Here is a 17,837-nt window from a genome sequence, read left to right on the forward strand (position 1 = left end):
ACAGTATCCTTCAAAAAGATTAAATTAAAGCAGCTAGTTTAACTCCTGTCCTAAAGAAGTTATCCTAAATAAGTTATACTAAACTATCAGGGTAAAAGCATATTTGAAATGGTTACAAAAATGCATATTTAAAAAAAATGGCACAAGCTTATTGAAAACAATTATCTTTCTTCTAAACTAATATCAAGTGTAAAAACTAATACAAATAAAAATCTGGTTTATACACATGCGATTATTTATACATACGCTATTATAAAAACATACTTGGCCTCAATATCAGCTTTCTCCCGCACTGCTTGAGCCATCTGTTCAGTCTCAAAATATTTCTTTTTGCCTTTAGCTAAATCTTTTACTGTCTCTTGTAATTCGGCTTGGATCCTTGTCAGCTGGTCCACATACTGAAACAAAAAAAAATACAGGAAACAAAGCATTAACATCTTTTGCATGTAAATAATTCTATTATCATCATCTGACTTCTTTTCATTAAGTTTTATATGGAGCTACGTCGTCTCCGAGTCACTCCTGGTCAATTATTCATGCCTTCCTTTTAAAGCCGATCAGAACATAAAACCATATTTCTTTGTTTCAAGTGCTGTATTAACTGCTCGAATTCAATGATAACTCGCAAATTAAACATAAAAGTCCTGAAAGATTTTGATGAGGTAATTAGTAGAAATAATTGGAATACAATGGGGAAAAATCCAAAGGCAATCTATCAGAGGTGATACCAGAAATGATTTGTCTCTCCTTCTCTAAAATTTCAAACACGAGACAAAATTTACCGTGGAAAACCTAACGGTACAGTAGCACCAAGAACAATTTGATAACATTATTTTAAGGCCTCTTTTTTTCTAAACTATTTTGTGACTTTTGAATACAGACTAGGGGTGGTCAGTGAAAGCTGCAGGCAATATTTAGAGACAGATCCTCAAATTCTTGGCCTTCTCTTCCCCAGGCCCACCACCCCCAGCTCTCTCAGATCAAAATTCATATGAGTTCCCATTAAAACCATTATTTCGTGTGTGCAGATTAATTAAGTATAGGGCTTCGTAAGGGAAGCTTCATGGTGGAGGACAAGACTGTGCTTTTTTGGAGATCTTTGAGTATACGATAGGAAAATGAAAGGTAGAAAAACCCGTATATATTGGACTGCTGACAGAGACCTAAAATCATTTTAATAGGACTGGGTTTTTGCGACATCAATCAGCGTTTTGATCCCTGAAGCCTCCTGCTGGCATCAAAAAATTAAAATATCAAATAGCCCCAGTTGTTAACACGATCATTTTGGAAACATCAGATCAGTTTGCTTTTACATCTCTGAAGAATAAAATAATATAGTCAGGAGGCTGGATGCCCCTCAGGGGTTTTGGTTCGGGCAGACGCTGGTTACATGCTGAAAGCTGTCTCAGGGAGCTCACAGAGATAATTTCTTGTTGCCCTGCCTCCACGTAGAGCAATTCTGCTCTATTTGCCTTTCAGGTGGGAAATGAGGAGACATTTCTGCTCAGCAAGAGCGGTCAGGCCTTGGGACGGGTTGCCCAGGGAGGTGGGGGAGTCCCCGTCCCTGGGGGTGTTCAAGGAGAGGTTGGACGTGGTGCTTGGGGACAGGGCTTGGTGGCGACATTGGTGGTAGGGGACAGTTGGAGCAGGTGATCTTAGAGGGCTTTTCCAACCCTAATGATTCTGGGATTCTCTCTTTTCTGAAGACACGTGATGAAAGAACACCACAGGGCCTTCTTTCCCAAGGCCAGCTATGAAGCCACCCATCACTTACAGGATGAGTTTACAAGGCCTCAGGGGAAAGACGATGGCTGAGGGTGGGCTGCTGCCCACAGAAGAGCCTCCTCATCACATCGAAGAGCCTCCAAGTGAAGGCAGGGGATCATTTTTCTCAAGAGGCGAGACATGGCCTACAGAAGACACTTATTGCCCACGCGCCAGGACACCAACCATCTAGCAATGTTTTTCAACAAATCATGATGTGATTGTCCAAATGTTTCAGTTAGTACTAAAAAGGGTCATAAAAATGAATTTGATGTAAAGCTTCTACATGCTACCATGTCAAGGAAATAAAGGCTGACAGAAACATCTGGAAAATAAACAGAACAGGTCATCAATAACCACTCAACACCTACTGCAATTGTGGATGGAGACCCTGCTCCTAGCAGAAATTTGACTTTGGTTGGGCACTCCACCTTACAAGTATTTCACTGACTCCAAAATTTAAGTTTAGTAAGGTTTTAGCTGGATGGAGATCAGCATGACACATTATTTACCTTTGTGGAAAGCCAAAGGACCGGGTGACAGATTGCACTGTATAAAACAATTAATTTGTCATGGAGGAAAATTACTACTACTAGGTGGAGGATTGTTCCAGCTCGTAAGAAAAGTGTATGGCTGTTAGAATATTATGAACCAGAAGTACTGCCCTGATAATAGTAACAACATGTTCTGGTAATTCCAAAGTGAAGAAAAATTGTTTTATTTCTGTATAATTTCTACAAATTTAAAGCAGTGGTCCTCCCTTCTGCCAACCCATCAACTTTCTGAACTAGCAGAAGAAAAATAACTGGCAATTATTTACCAAATAAAGATGCTATACATTGTTGGAAATCTTCACAGAAAAAAAAAAATCCCCTGGACAATAAACAAACAATATTAATAAAGTTATTTTTCCCCTAGAAAAAAAAAATATTGCACATGATTCTAGGAGTTATGCAAAAATTCATTGAGAAACTGAGAGCTCATGTTACACTAATATCTATTCAAAAGTCTGTAGCCAAATATTTTACAGTATACTGCTCTGAAGGGGGTAAGTTGCAACGAGATGTGGTCAAAAAACTGGAAAAAAAATAAATTGTTTTTCTTTTTGTCTTTTACCATGAATACATGGTTCAGCCTACCCGAGATTAAACCTAGAGGCAAAGCTCAGTAATACGCACAGAAGAAATATTTACAACTATTAGTAATATTTGAGATGTTTGCAGTGCTGATGTTTCCACCAGCATTTTTATTTCCCTCCTTATTTTATGCTTCATGGAAGCCACAGAACGAGCATTTCAAAAGATCATTTTTGAAAACTTCCAAAAATGTATGGTTGGTGCAGTAATGAATTTTTGTAAACTATGCTTATTCCTTAAAACAGCGGGTTTTCTCCTTGCTCCAGCAAAATCCACGGAACACAAACACAAAATAATGAAAATACGAAGAGCACTTAGCCTTCACATAAATACATGATTATTTTTAAAAAGTGTCTTCCTGCCTTATGGAAACAGATGGAATATTGCATCTTACTTCAAACATATTCTGTGTTAAGTAGCAAGATAGAGACCTTTTAAGGCATAAATTACTTTAAAATGCAACAGCCAATTACATTTTTTAATGAAAATCATGCTTACTTTTTTCCTCGAACTACAGCATTTTCTTTGCATGAATTAATAGATCTGTTATAGCAGCTTTTGGAATAGTGACTTGAGATGCTTTTACAGCATGTGGCTGAACAACCTGCACTCGACATCTCAAAGACTGCACAAATCATTCCTTCAGGTTAAAGACAGGCTTTTTCTTAAAATCAGAACCTATTCTAACACTTGCAATTGGCACTACCCAGCCAATTCAATCTAATTGTCACAGCGTGATGTTAGACTTGCAGTGGTAGTTTTGATCAACTTTGTACAGCATTCATTTCAAAGCAATTTAAATGTCAGATGTCAGCACAGAACTCTGTTCCCTCTCCAACAAGCTGGCCACTTACTTCTTTAACATGCACATAAAAAGACTATGAAGTACACAGATGCTTTACTAAAACACCTCTATTAACCAAAGAAAGGAAAATTACCTTTTTCAGCTGCTGTTCCTTGAAGCACCTTACAGTCCTGGCTGGTTCGGAAATCAAGTTTTTATAGTTCTCGCAGATATTGAGGCGGGATTGGGCCACTTGCATTGTGCCTTCTAACAGCGATTTCCAAACTGAGTACATGCTCCTAGAGTACCGAAACACAGAAGGAAGAAAGGGAGGTCAGGCACTGCTGAAAATGTGTTGATTTGTGTAAATAGAAATGATACATTCTTCAAAGAATGGCTTTTAAAACTAAGCTGCAGCACAATTCTTCATGCAGATCTAGCAAATACCTACAGTTTCATGTAAAAGTTTAATCAAAGTTTCACAAAAAAATAAGTTTTTCTCCTCCTTTCCCTGTTTTCTGATTTAATTTTGGTGGCAATTACTCCCATGGAACACACCCTACTGGAAGCAGCAGCTAAAACCCACCAGATCAGATGATAACTTGTGATAAGATCATGCAATTTTAGGCATCTTGCAATAGGGCTCGTGGTTATAGCTCATCCATTTTGCTTCAGCTACTGCAGTTTCTTTGTCCAACCCCCTCCCCACAACTAATCTGAAGATGCTAATAATCCAAACCTTAAATCTATTAACGGATTATTCCTTCTGAACCAAAATGTGTCAGAATAGGAAAATGAGGTATTTTAACACCTTTCCAAAATACTTAGGAGGTACTTATCCAAAGGTGGGAGGCATTTAGCAACTGAGTCAGGTCTGCTTTCATGTTAAGATGCACTTTGCTTCTTAATGAAACCCAGTTTTGTAAACACCAGTTTCGTGCCTCCTCGCTGTCAGATGGGATCTTCATTACAAATAGCCCCCGAAAAAGAAATTTGTTGCTTTGTCTCATCCTGTGGAGTAATCTGCATGCTTATTACTCTAACCTTAAAGCTATTTCATAAAAGATATATATTTATATACCAACTTCTCAACTGGTAATACCCAAAGGAGGCACACGATTATGTTTTTTATCCTGTTGTGCCATTTGTTTTCCCAATCCTCCTAAACTATCCAAGTTATAAACAGCTATTTAAGCCTATTTCAAAATTTTAGAGGAAAACAAAGCTTCCTTTTTAACTGACAATCCCCTACAACAATGAAAAGCTTCCTTTTTAACTGTCAATCCTCTACGACAATGAATATAAATCATTTAAAATACAGAAGAGCAGCGTTTCATTGTTGGGAAAAATAATTACACAAATTGAAAATATAAAGACGGCTATTTCAAGATATCCAACTGTTAAATTACCTATAATCAGCTCGCTCATCAGCTTTTATTCCCAGCCAGTCCTTCTTTAAGTATTGGCTAGCCAGCTTCTGAATGCTCTGTTGAAAGAAAGAGAAAAAAAAGTTAAAACGAGATACCTAAAAAACCATTTTTGCTCTTATATCTGACAAATGATAATCTGATATATAAGGAAACAATTCATTTTTAGTCTTAGCAAACTATGATAATACATGATATATATTCTCTATATATATTTCTATCCCTTTTTATATTTTTTAAGTTTCTGGTGAGATGTATTGATGAATTTCATGTTGATGTCTTAATTCATAGGGACCCCAAGATCTAAATGCACACCTCAGCTCTGAAAATATTCCTGCATGTGATGACCCCAGCAAAACCAGAGTGTGGCCAAATCAGAGCCAGGAATATTGACAGCAAAACGTCTTGATGTGTCACAGACAGCACAAACAAAACCCTTATTGAACTGCAAAGGAAAAAGGGTTCTCGGGAGCAAGAAAATGTCAGGTCATTTGTGCCCCAGGCTGACACGGCTCCATCCCTGGGGAACCGACGGACATTTGGTGCTCTCAGGATCAGGCTCCAAGGGCGACAGCAGACTACAGATTAGGAAAAGCATTTTGTTTTTAATTATTAATGTTAATTACACTATTTAGTCTCTGCATTTCACTTAGCACAGTCTCATAAAACCAGCAACGTCAAGACAGCAGCAAAATGGAGCTGTAACGGTGCCAGGGGGGCTGGTGCAGCAGCATCGGCATGGTGGGGATGGGGGGAAACAAAGCACGAACCAGCACCAAAACCCACAGATGAGAAACAGGATAGGAGCCAGGTGCACCCCCAGAAACAATTAAATGAAGACACTGCAGCAAAATCCTCATTTTTTAATTAGGTCCATCACCACTGCTAATGGTGATTTCGTGCCCACTGGTTCCACACTTCCCTGATCCAGTTTCCATGGGTTTACAAACGCTGCCGGTTCCTTCCATACCCCAAGCCATCCACTAGCACAACCCAGAAATTTTTGGCGGAGAAAAATAATCAATCCCTCAAACAACACAGTCCTCAATACTTCTCACGAGCAAAGTTATGCCTGTAACTCTTATTTTTTGCATTCCCATTGCAATTTCTTCTCATTTTAAGAGTAGTGGATCGCATTAGGTAGCTGTTAAAAGGAAAAAGAAAAGGGATATTTAATTTAAGTCAGTTTGCGATGAGATTTGGAGCCCTGTGAGGGGCCTCTACCTGCAGCTGCTTTCACGTTTCTGCCCCTTGTGCACCAGGATCCTTCTGTGAGATGTGACCCGAGGTGCTGAACAAACGTTCAAAACCAGAAAATGAACCAAGAAACATGTTTGCTGGTGGCTGAGGATAAGCTCTGCCATAGGTAAAGGTGTAAAAAGTCACGGTAGGGGTATTTTAAAGCCATTACTGCCCACCTAAACCTCGTTACTCGCGATGCCAGCAAATCAGACACAAAACCAGCGTGATTATACGGGCTCGACCGTTTGTGTCCAAAGTGAACAAATGAGCCACAGAAGTCAACGAAACCCCAAACACGGGGCTCCAGCTGCGTTTTGAGACGCCCGATCATCCACTGAACTCTCCCGAGAACCGATAAACCAAAATGTTTGCCTTCCGTGCAAACTCCTGCAGGCGAGTGCATGACTTTGAATGAGTTGAGAACAGCAGATTCCCTTTCTTAAGATCAATTCCAATCGCCGCTTTGTCGGGACAAGATCCTTCTTGTTCCTTCCTCAGCAAGGCTCCTCGTTGTGCTCCACTGAAACAAAGCGCGGCCTTGTTCAGCTCGAGCCGGGACGCGAAACGATTGCTTAGCCCCTGGCCTGGCCCGACTCGGCCCGTGGCCTCCAAGGGCCACTGCTGCCCCCAAGGTGCCCGTCGACCACGTTCGAAGGGCTCGGGATGAAAATGTGCACCCAAAATGGGAGAGATGTGACGAGGCAACAAGAGGAGTCCACGCAGGCTGGCCTGGTCGCAATGTTGTTTGAGGACGCGTTTCCCAAAACTTCACGTTTCCTTCAAAGTAACCCTAGAGCTTCAGTTATTAAAAACAGATTAATTACAACCCGAAGTTCCACCAAAACCCTCCAGACCTCTCCTCCTTCTCGTTTCAGCAGGCTACAGAGAGCCAAGCAGCATCCTTGATGTTGCACGGCTCGGACGTGCAAGGCACGGGGTTGGCTTCAAGAACAGCAATTTTGAGAAATACAAAAAAAAAAGGGTTATTGTAAGCATGGAAGGTGACAGCTCACCAAGCCTACAGAAAGTCTGCTCATTGGCTGCTAAACAAGGAGTTTTTTTCATTTTAATTTTTGCTTTTTGTCCTAAGGAATGTATAATTATAATTGAATAAATGTTCAGTTACTTATTTTTGAATGGTAGGAGCAATTCAATCCGTTGATTTATTTTCAATCCGTTGATTTCTTTCAATCCGTTGATATCTTTCAACACATTGATTTATTTCAACGTGTTGATTTATTTCAACGTGTTGATATATTTTCAATCCATTGATTTCTTTCAATCCGTTGACTTCTTTCAATATTTTTAATCAACACGAAGACTGTGAATGCCTGGAATCTCCTGCGAGCGCCGTTCAAGCTCCGCTCGTGCTGGCAGAAGAACCATGCTTGGTGAATCCTACCTCGTGCGTTGCTCCCACGCCAGGCAGGATTTAGGAAGAGCAAATGTAAAAGAGTGGAAACAGACAGGCTGTCACACGAAGCCAATTTCAACTCATCACGAGACGACACGCACCCTTCCCGCACCTCGGTTTTTCCTTCCTCGCCCCCAAGGCACTGTGCTGTGAGCATCAGTGGGGAGAAAAAGAAAAAGAAAAAGAAAGGAACGCTCTGGGAACATTAGCTATCACACTGATAGATAATAGAAAGTAAGTAGTTGGTGACAGGGAAGTGAAAGATGTCCCAAATTAACAGGTAATTGATAGAGATGTAGGAGGCTTTTAAAAAGACACACTAATGACGATTTTCAAAGTCTCAGGATCTTTATTAGTAAAAACTGAGAGCTGCTGCTGACAGCCGGCCCCCCCCTAAAACCTATTAGGGATTGCAGAAAGCATCGCAGACACCATCTGATGCTAAACTCAGTTTGGGTACAATATCAGTAGGACAAATTTCGTGCTCTTGTGTCCTGAGCACTCTTCCAGCAAGCAAACACTCCGCAAGGGAGAGCTTTATAACCTCGCTTTGCTCGACTTGTTTCTCCAGGAGGAGTCAACCAAATCAACAGAAGTTTGAAAGATGCTGGCGCAATTCAGCAGTGCCAGGCTCTACAACAGCAGGAGCAATCTATTTTATATATTTATACATATATATAATATATATGCAATATATAATTATATTTATATATTTATATATCCATACACATTATGCATTTTTCACTATTCACTATTGAATATCCACCATTCCCTATATTCACAATATTCACTATTGTGGTTGCATATGGATGGAAAATTGTCTTATTTCATTACTGCTGGTTCTTCGTAAGTCAAATTGAGTTACTTTAGGACTTTCTTTTACATCAGAAAACCTGCAGTTTGTCTAATATCAGATTATTTTTAAAATGGCATGAGAGTAAGAATGGCTGAGAATGAGGAGAAAGTGCCATACACGGTGAATCCTCAAAAAAAAAAAAAGAAGAAAAACCCCACACAACGAGGCCATATGAAATTCCTGAATCTTGAAGAACACTTCTACTAGAAAAATTCAAAACCCTATGTCCTACAGCACCTCCCTTGATGCTCTCAGGTTCTCCTCCATTAATAAGACCCCAGAATAATTAGTAAGAATCCAAATGAGTCGCACTAGTCAGTGATTCTGGCTCACCGCAACTGCAAGATGTTTCTTGCCAGCAACCCTCAGACAGCTTTAGCAATCGTCCAGATGTTTTCCCACAAGCCTGAGGAGCAATGTGAAACACATTTTGTAGGGTTTACCATCTCTTCAAACCCTCGTGGGGGAGAGGGCACGGCAGAGCCACGCAGCCTGCGTGCTGCTCCCCAGCGCAGGCGAATGAGTCAGTGTCAATATTGAGTCCCAAAATACGATGCTGCGTGTTCACAGCAACTGCTTGAAGTGGCATTTTATTTACTAGGGCGAGAGTCAATAAAACCTGCAATGATTTAACAAGAACGAACTCTGTTTGGGACGGAGTCAGTTCGGGGCTTCCACGCAGGAGGGGACCTCAGGCAACGAGACCGGGACTGAAGAGCTGCTGCAGAGCAAATCAAAATGAGAATAAATGTTGAAAAAAACACAACACGGGCAGCACGTGGACTTCTACAGCACATCCTAGTACCTCCTAAGGGCACAGATATGCCGGGACTGTTTGTCTGCATCGCCTTGAATCCTTTAATTGCCTTTAAAGAATCGATAGCGTGGGTTTAGGAGGCCTGCAGCAGCAATTTGAAGCTCCCTAGGAATATTAAAGGAGGCTGATGTAAAGGTGCAGATCTAACAGCAACGTGTCCCTTTTGTGTTTGCAGTCTGGGGTGCTCCTTCCTGTTGTTAGACAACTCCTGGACAAGAAAACACCGAGTTTGCCACCAACGCATCTCATCCTCACATTCGTAATCTCTTTCCAAGCCGCTCCATGCCTCGTTTTTTGATATTCGACACATGACAAGGTGGCACAGGAAAAAAAGGAGAAAGCTGAAAAATTAATTTACGGCAGTGAAATATCCTCTGGCAGTCCCAACGAACATCACTCATGGCACTCGCAGTGGGGCTTCGCCACATAAAGGTCAACTCTCATGTCCTTCATGGGTTTTGTTTGTTTTTTACCTTGAAGTTAAAAGCTAAAACCATTACTTCACTGCAAGCGTGCTCTCTAATTCTTCCCCAAACAGCAGTGAAATGTGGGGTCTCATCCCAACGCCTAGCTATTTTTGACTCAAATGTGCCTTATATCACTTACTCCAATTCCAAGAATATTGTAGAGTTGGTAAAACAAAACATTACTTGTTCCATCTCTTTTTACAACGTCTTTTGTGGTGTTTCAAGACTTCCTTATACTCTAGACAAAGCATGTCCCTATTTCTTCCAGTACATTTTTCAGTCTTAATTTGTAACCTGGTTACTTTCCTTGCCCTTGATTTTCATTGCTCTACGCTGGTCTCTCTTGAGTTGGGCCAAATCTTCCTCGAAAGGTAGGAGGCAACACTTGAAAGACCTTCCTCTGATTTTTGAGGCTGATTTTGAACTTCCAGCACTGGTGGTAGACCCACCTGCCACCAGTCCTGGGTCAGCATCAGTAAATTTAATAGCATGAATCCCACTCCATACACAAATGATGATGATGAAAAATACTGGAGTAGGGACAGACCCTATGAAGCTTCATTCATTTTAACAAAAAAACAGCACAAAAACCTATTTGATATCTACATGATTTGCCAAATGGCTTTTATCACCCTTTTGTGGTTTTATCCTGACCACATTTCCCTAGCATGTGTGTTAGACCACCACGAGGATCAGCAAGCTCCCCAAAGTCAAGGCATCCAGCACTTTCCCTATTTATGAATGTTAATTTGTACAGAAAAGAAAGAAAAAGAAAAAAAAAAGCGTATGCCCAACTATCATGAATCTGTTTTTCTTAACACTTCCATTTGTTGCTCCAAAGCTTTTCTAGGAACTTCAACCAACCAAAGTGATGCATAACTTCAAAACTCACAAAATCATGGAATCATTAGGGTTAGAAAAGCCCTCCAAGACCATCCCTGGTCCAACCATCCCCATACCACCACTGTCACCACCAAACCCTGTCCCTAAGCACCAACTCCTCAGCCTTTTGGAAGAGGGAGCGCTACCAAGCTGAGCTTCCCAAGCCAACACTCGCAGCTTTAATGGGGGAAGCGACCTGATGCTGAATGCTCTGCAGCCAAGCTGACTGCACTCAGAGCCAAATTGTGTTTATTTATCAAAATAGCCTCTAATCTACTGTATTCCTGACCTTGCATCAGGCCAAGATCTCTGTGAAATAATATAACAACTCGGGGATTAACAGCAGTCAATCTACCTGCGATGCTCTAGTTCACCTGGCAACAAATAAATGTTGGAAGATTCTCTACCTGCATATATCCATTATTAAGAGCACCCTAACAGGCTATTTCAATAAAAATTAAGTGATAAAATCATGTCCTAGCAGGCTTCCAACTGTTTGCTTTCTGTCTTCAGCTCCCAAATTCCAGGAACATACAACTCATGCCGTACCAACGCCGCAAGGCAGGATTTGCAACACTTCTCCAATATTGTTCAGTCCAAAGGGAGGGTTTTCTCTGCACAAGATGCACGTGCAGCAACAGAAAATATCAACATTTACATTTCCAGACACATGTAGGAGAGGCTGGGAAAATCTAACTCGATCTTCCTGCCCATGAGCTTATGCTGCCTTCCGAGCGAGTCTCCTGAAAGAAGAGGGTTTGAGAAAACCCGAACAAATGCTACCTTTACGATGAGGCACCGTGTCCATAACTAAACAGCAGATGCTTGTAACTCTGAGCTTACAAATTAGAATAAAACTAGCTAAAACGATCAAGCTATGTATTCAGCTTTTTACGTTATTTTTACTTTCTAAATTACACGCTTCAAATCGCTAAACTAGGAGTAAGTTGCCATTCAGAAACATTCCTGGCTATTTTTAAGGCCTTTTTCTAAAAACGTCTAGGTCGATGCAAAACTCACTGCTTGGTCCAGTGAGATTTCGATGTGGTTTTCCTTCTGCATCCACTGCCATGCAGAGGTAGGGCTGATAGACCAAGAGCCACCAGGAGCTACTACATGCCGAGCAAGCTGCCGTCCCCCCTCGCCAAGACCACAAACCCAACGGGCTGAACAAAATTACCCCCCAGTCCTCAAATTTGAAATGAGTGAAACCACTAAATTGTTTTTTTTTAGTCATCTTGTCTTAAAAGGAGCTTGTGTTTAGACTACAGGCAGTTATTCTTCCCTATACTTGTATTAACTTTGTCTAGATTGGGAAGTTCTTCAAAAACCTAAATGGAGAGTCCTTTTTCATAGCTGCCTTCCTTACGGTCAAAACCTATGAAATTGTCAGAAGAACCTCAGATTATCTCTAAGAAGTTGTGAAGGCCCCAGCATAGCACCTGCATGTGTGGCTGATGGCAGATCAACAGCTCTGCAGAAGAAATTGGTTTGCATCTTGGTCAAAAGCCTGTGTTTCTGGAGCAAATCCCCACTCCTAACAGACTGAGCAAAGTCCTGTGGAGTGTTTCTGAACGGCATGCCATTGCTTTGCGAAGTTTTGTGTAAGGCAGATGTTTTTACCCTAGCACTACAATGGATAATAAAGCTTTTAGCAGTGTTCGTTTTGTAATTTTAGGGAATCTAAGAATTGAGGTTGCCCAAAGCCCCAGACACATCCCAATTCAAAAGACAGCCTCCAAAATCCATTTAGGAGTCCCTGAACATTCAGCATGGAGAAATGCAGAATCAATTAGGTTGGAAAAGACCTTCAAGATCTTCAACCATCAATCCAACCATCAACCTGACCTACCGAGTGCCGTCACCAGACCACGCATCTCTTAAATGCCTGCAGGGATGGGGACTCCTCCACTGCCCTGGGCAGCCAAGCCCAGCGCTTGAGTGAGGAGGAGTTTTTGACCAAGAGATTGAAGTCACTGCTAACCACCTCTTTTTTCTGCATGTACAGGTCTGATTGCTAGCATTATTTCAACACAACGCTTCTCAACCTGCCACAGAGCTCCGGAACAGCAGGACGCAGCATCTTCAGCCGTGCAAAATAAAATCAAACACCACGTGTAAAAGTGAGTGTAAAAAATCAGCCTTACTTTTCACTCAAAAGAGCAACTTTCACACTTAGCGGATCCATCGGTCTCCTCTTGAGCACCTCACCTGAGCAAGTACTGCCTGAGAAGGAGGCAAGCGGATGGGACAAATCTTTTTCTGCTGTTTTAAGAGATATAAACCAAAAGCACGAAGAGGTCCTGTTATTTAACATGACTTTGAAGGCGCACGATGCAGGGTTTGAAGCAATGCTGCTGTCAGGTGGAAATATTTCTCTTCCCTACACAACCTTTTGTTATAACACCTGAGAAATACCACCTGAAGCCTTACAGGCTCCTGAAATGCTGTCTGCCTCCTTCCTCTGCACTCAAGGGGCAGCTTCATGAGAGAAAAGCATCGCAACCGAGTTGCTGTGGGAAAGAGCAAAGCGTCACTGATGACCAAAAACCCAACAGCTTCTCATATTCTCACCTTCCCTGTGCTTATCTCCACGAGATCCGTTCTGCAGAGTGAGACCACAACCTGGCACTTCCTAGTTTTGTCCCGTGTGAGGGTTTGGTGTATTTTTCAATTCCTGATTTCCTGTAATTCACCTCTCGGGCGGCTGACGAAGCGTGGCACCCAGCTTCGCCTCCCGCAACGTTTCTGTCTGGGAGAGGAATCCGGCCACATCCGCCCCAAAAAACAGGAGGCTGGACAGGATCCCGTAGGCACAGACTGAAGTGGGGTGTAAGGAATGATGCTATAACCACCTCACCTGCCTGATGGAGGAGAGAAAAGCCTCATCATCCTGCCAGCAAAACACCTCCAAAGGCATCGGTCTGCACCAGCGGGCAGCTGCCCCGCACCAACGCCTTCAACACCGCCAGCAGAATCGCTGTCGGGTTCACATCATTTGTTAAAGAAAGTAGCAAAAAGGTTAAAGCAGCTTTGTACACCCCAGATGTGATAACCCATCCACACAGCTCTCCCACCCACGGTAATTTCAGTCCGTCCTGATCCACGTGGCTTTTTATTCCATCTAAAAAAGAAAATGCTTTATTCACCAAAAAAAAATAACATATTTATAATCTAACCAAACCCTTTTTAGAAGAGACTGGTCAAGCGATGCTGCCAGCAAGCCTTACCCATGCCTCGTTTGGGAAGTAACCTGCAAAATACAAATTTTTGCTTGCAAACTGCCGGCTGCCTTATGGCAGGAAAAGAGGACAAACCCATTCTCACAGCACAAGCAGGTTCAAGTGTGGTTTTTTGGAAGCAAATCTGTGGTATTGTCGATCCTAGGATATTTTCTGGGAGGTGAGAGGAAGCCTGGCTCATGTGGATGCAGAGAAAAAATAAGCAAAAAGAGAACTGCACAAGAATAAAAACTAAAACACCGGAGGGGACATGAAAAATATGACAAGCCACAGTAAACCTCATTTTCCCTAATATACGTATTTTCTTCCATTATTACACTAAAGTGCAGAAAGATGTTAAAAGATTGTAAAATAAAGGCTGGAAACTTCATGAAAAGAGGATGACAAAACTACACACTGGTAAAGTCATCCACAGAGACAAATTAAGCAACAATGAAAACGGACTCATTAGCAGAACGTGCAGATTGCAACACAGGGAATTTTAAGAAAATTGTTGGAAAACACATATGATAGCAAAAGTAGTGTGCTCGTCGGGGAAGTTCAGCTAGGGAAAATTCCATTTTGCTTCCACTTGATCACAAGGTTACAGAACACGTGTGGCTGAATCTCGTTGTGACAAAACACAGAGTTTCAGGATGAAATTAAATGAGTGGAAAATTCAAATTAAAACTTTAAAAGCCTGCAAGCGCAGCATTGCAGAAAGATGGAAATATTCTAATAACTGCACTTACTGTTTCACCCTATAACTAAAACGGAGAATTATGAACTAAGCAGTGTAAGACCTTAACCAAAATTAAACTCATCAATCTTCAGTTAATTTAAAGACATGTGATGCATATAGAAAGAGCGTAAAATTAAGAACAATATTTAAGAGACTCAGGCCAGGAGACAGAGGCAGTGATAATACCTGTTAAACTAAATATTTGTATTAGCAAATACAGCTGATTTACACCAAAGTCAGCGGTTACAAAGTAAAGAAAGTGAATGCACGGCAGTCAGCAAGTGAAATTATCTGACATGTTGATTAACAACCCTCACAGCTATCAGGCTGTAGGGGCACGCAGACAGCTTATGGCAGCCCAAAGACTTTGCTCAGTCCTCAGAGCACTTCTTGTGGTTTGGGAATTACCAGCAACCTAAGTGAGCTGTACTTTGTACCTGAAAAGCTGCTCAGTTCACAGAATCATTAGGGTTGGAAAAGCCCTCCAGAATCATGTGCTCCAACCACCCCCTACCACCAATGTCACCATCAAGCCCTCTCCCCAAGCACCACATCCAACCTCTCCTTGAACACCCCCAGGGACGGGGACTCCCCCACCTCCCTGGGCAACCCGTCCCAAGGCCTGACCGCTCTTGCTGAGCAGAAATGTCTCTTCATTGCCAACCTGAGCCTCCCCTGGCACAACTCGAGGCAACAAGCACAGCTACACCCAACCCGTGCAGGGCAGGCCGTGTTTTGTCCCACAGACCTTTTTTCCTTCACCAGCAGAGCTGTCACAGAGCTGCCACTCGGTGTGCTCGCTGTCTGAACCCGGCACAAGAAACCTCCTGGATAGCTTACTCCTAAAAAAAACGTTTTCCTCCCCAAACGGCGCCCCTCAAGGTGGGCAGCGTGCAGCTGGGCAGGGAGCTGATCACCTCGGGAGCCCTTCCTGCTGTGCTGGGGATTTCTGTTTTGCTGGGGATGGAGGAGGCAGCCCGGGGATGTGGGCCAAAGGCCGGGCTGGTGTCAGCTTTCCCAGCCAGCGCCGGCCTCTGGGAGAGCCTCAGCCCTGTGGGCAGCGAGGTCCCAGCCCCGCACCGCACATCCCACACGGGCACCCGGGGCTGGGTCCTCAGCTGCCTCAGCACCCCAAATGTGGGGCTCGTTGGTCTAGGGGTATGATTCTCGCTTAGGGTGCGAGAGGTCCCGGGTTCAAATCCCGGACGAGCCCTTCTCTTTTAGGACACCGAGGCCAACGGTGTCCAAAGTGCTCGTCCCCCTGGGCTCTGCTCTGCTGAGGCCGCCCCTCAAGTGCTGGGTTCAGCTTTGGGCCCCTCACTCCCAGAAGGACATCGAGGCCCTGGAGCCTCTGCTCACAGGGAAGCAGGGCCAGGAGCAGAGGGAACGGCCTCGAGTTGTGCCAGGGGAGGCTCAGGTTGGCAATGAGGAGACATTTCTGCTCAGCAAGAGCGGTCAGGCCTTGGGACGGGTTGCCCAGGGAGGTGGGGGAGTCCCCGTCCCTGGGGGTGTTCAAGGAGAGCTTGGACGTGGTGCTTGGGGACAGGGCTTGGTGGTGACATTGGTGGTAGGACCAGATGATTTTGGAGGACTTTTCCAACCCTGATGCTTCTGGGATTCAGCAGTTGAACAGCACTCATTTCCAAGCCCTCTCCCAACTTACTTTCGACTGGCTAACCCCACAGCCACAGTGGAGGCAAGGTTTGCCACCGCCCGTCAACCCTGCTTGTGCACAGATCAGTAAAGGAATTAACTGGGCTGAAAGGGCTGCTTCAGCCAGGAAATGTAACCTGTGGAGCAATATTTCAGTAAGAATGTACCAGAAGTATCATTACAAGTGGTAAACATGACAGAGATGATCACCCACAATTTTTTAACAACAAATGAAGAGGATTCGCCTTGGCTGGACTTCCATCCAAGTGGTTTTTCTGAAGAATCTCCATTCATGTAAGGAGGTCACAGAGTCACAAAATGCTTTGGAAATGGTTGGAAGGGACCTTAAAGTCCATCTAATTCCAACCCCTGCCATGAGAGATGCCTGCCCCCAGCCCAGGCTGCCCCAAACCCCATCCAGCCTGGCCCCAAGGCTGGGAGATCCCACTGGAGATAACAACCAGCCTGGCTGTGTCCTGCAGGGAAATACAAGAGAATCTCAGAAGCTCCAGCAATATAATTTCAGGAGAAACGCTGCCAAGGACAAATAATTCCAGTCCCTAGTCTGCTGTGACAGCTGATCTGCAGGCTGGTATGAGCAGATAAACTGGGTTCACAGGCCTTTAAGAATGAAAAAAGAAGAAAATACAAGTATTGATTCCTTCCCTTAACTCCAAACTTCGTTACGTTATCAGTCGGAGCAACGCTCTGTGGATTACCTAGGTCAGCTCAAATTTTTGCAATTTGTGTTTTTTTTTAACACCAGCAGAAGTTTCTTCAAGCTTTCCAGCTGAGATAAGACGAGAAATGACATTACCAAGAACCTTTAACCCATGGTTTGCTGCTCCAGTAGTTCATGTCTGAGATGCCACCACTGAAACTCTCAATGTTCATACCCCAAGATGCCAGAATAGAGCCAATGTTTCCCAAGGCTTCCTACAAAAACTGAATTTTCCGCTTTTGGGCTGAATATAAAAAGCAGCCTTGGCAACCCAGCTTGCTGCTCCTCTCACGTTGGTGGCTGCCCCTGCCATGGCAGCAGCACGGGCAGCGGGGCTGTGTGCCCCTGCCTGGCCACCCGTAGGCAAGATGTAGGCAATTATTTCCTTCGTCTGCACTGCAGACACTTACAGATGTTCATCTGTAAAAGGTCTGAACGCTCAGGTCGTATTGCAGTTTGCAATGTCTTGTTTTATCCCTGCAAACAGATTGGGAGCATTCTTGCTTTTTGTTCATGGTCACAGTTAGCAAAAAAACATAAAATATCCTGAGCTGGAAGAGACCATCGAGTCCACAATAAAAAAAGCATACAAACAAAAACCCAAAACAACCCAAAAAAGGACAAAAAACCTCCCCAGCCCAGGATACAGGTGTTAAAGCACTCATTAAGCGCAATATCCGTCTACTAGAAATTGTTTTTTTCTCTGAAGTT

General features: G+C 43.2%; 1 protein-coding gene and 1 non-coding gene across 4 annotated transcripts in view; one reads left to right on the top strand and one right to left on the bottom strand.

Annotated features, from left to right (window-relative positions):
- FCHSD2 (FCH and double SH3 domains 2) overlaps window positions 1–17,837 on the bottom strand; it is a 136,145-nt gene that overhangs the window by 62,128 nt on the left and 56,180 nt on the right. For all 3 annotated transcript variants that reach the window (XM_032188328.1, XM_032188308.1, XM_032188317.1), the window contains exons 4-6: window positions 5,094–5,170; window positions 3,839–3,983; window positions 265–398 (exon numbers count right to left, since the gene is read on the bottom strand). In XM_032188328.1, coding sequence (XP_032044219.1) covers window positions 265–398; window positions 3,839–3,983; window positions 5,094–5,170 — 356 coding nt within the window. The remainder of the gene's footprint in view (window positions 1–264; window positions 399–3,838; window positions 3,984–5,093; window positions 5,171–17,837) is intronic.
- TRNAP-AGG lies at window positions 15,894–15,965 on the top strand. The gene has a single exon. It is a non-coding gene; the product is annotated as a tRNA-Pro (tRNA).

This window comes from Aythya fuligula, chromosome 1 (assembly GCF_009819795.1).
Source record: "Aythya fuligula isolate bAytFul2 chromosome 1, bAytFul2.pri, whole genome shotgun sequence".
Lineage (NCBI taxonomy): Eukaryota > Metazoa > Chordata > Aves > Anseriformes > Anatidae > Aythya > Aythya fuligula.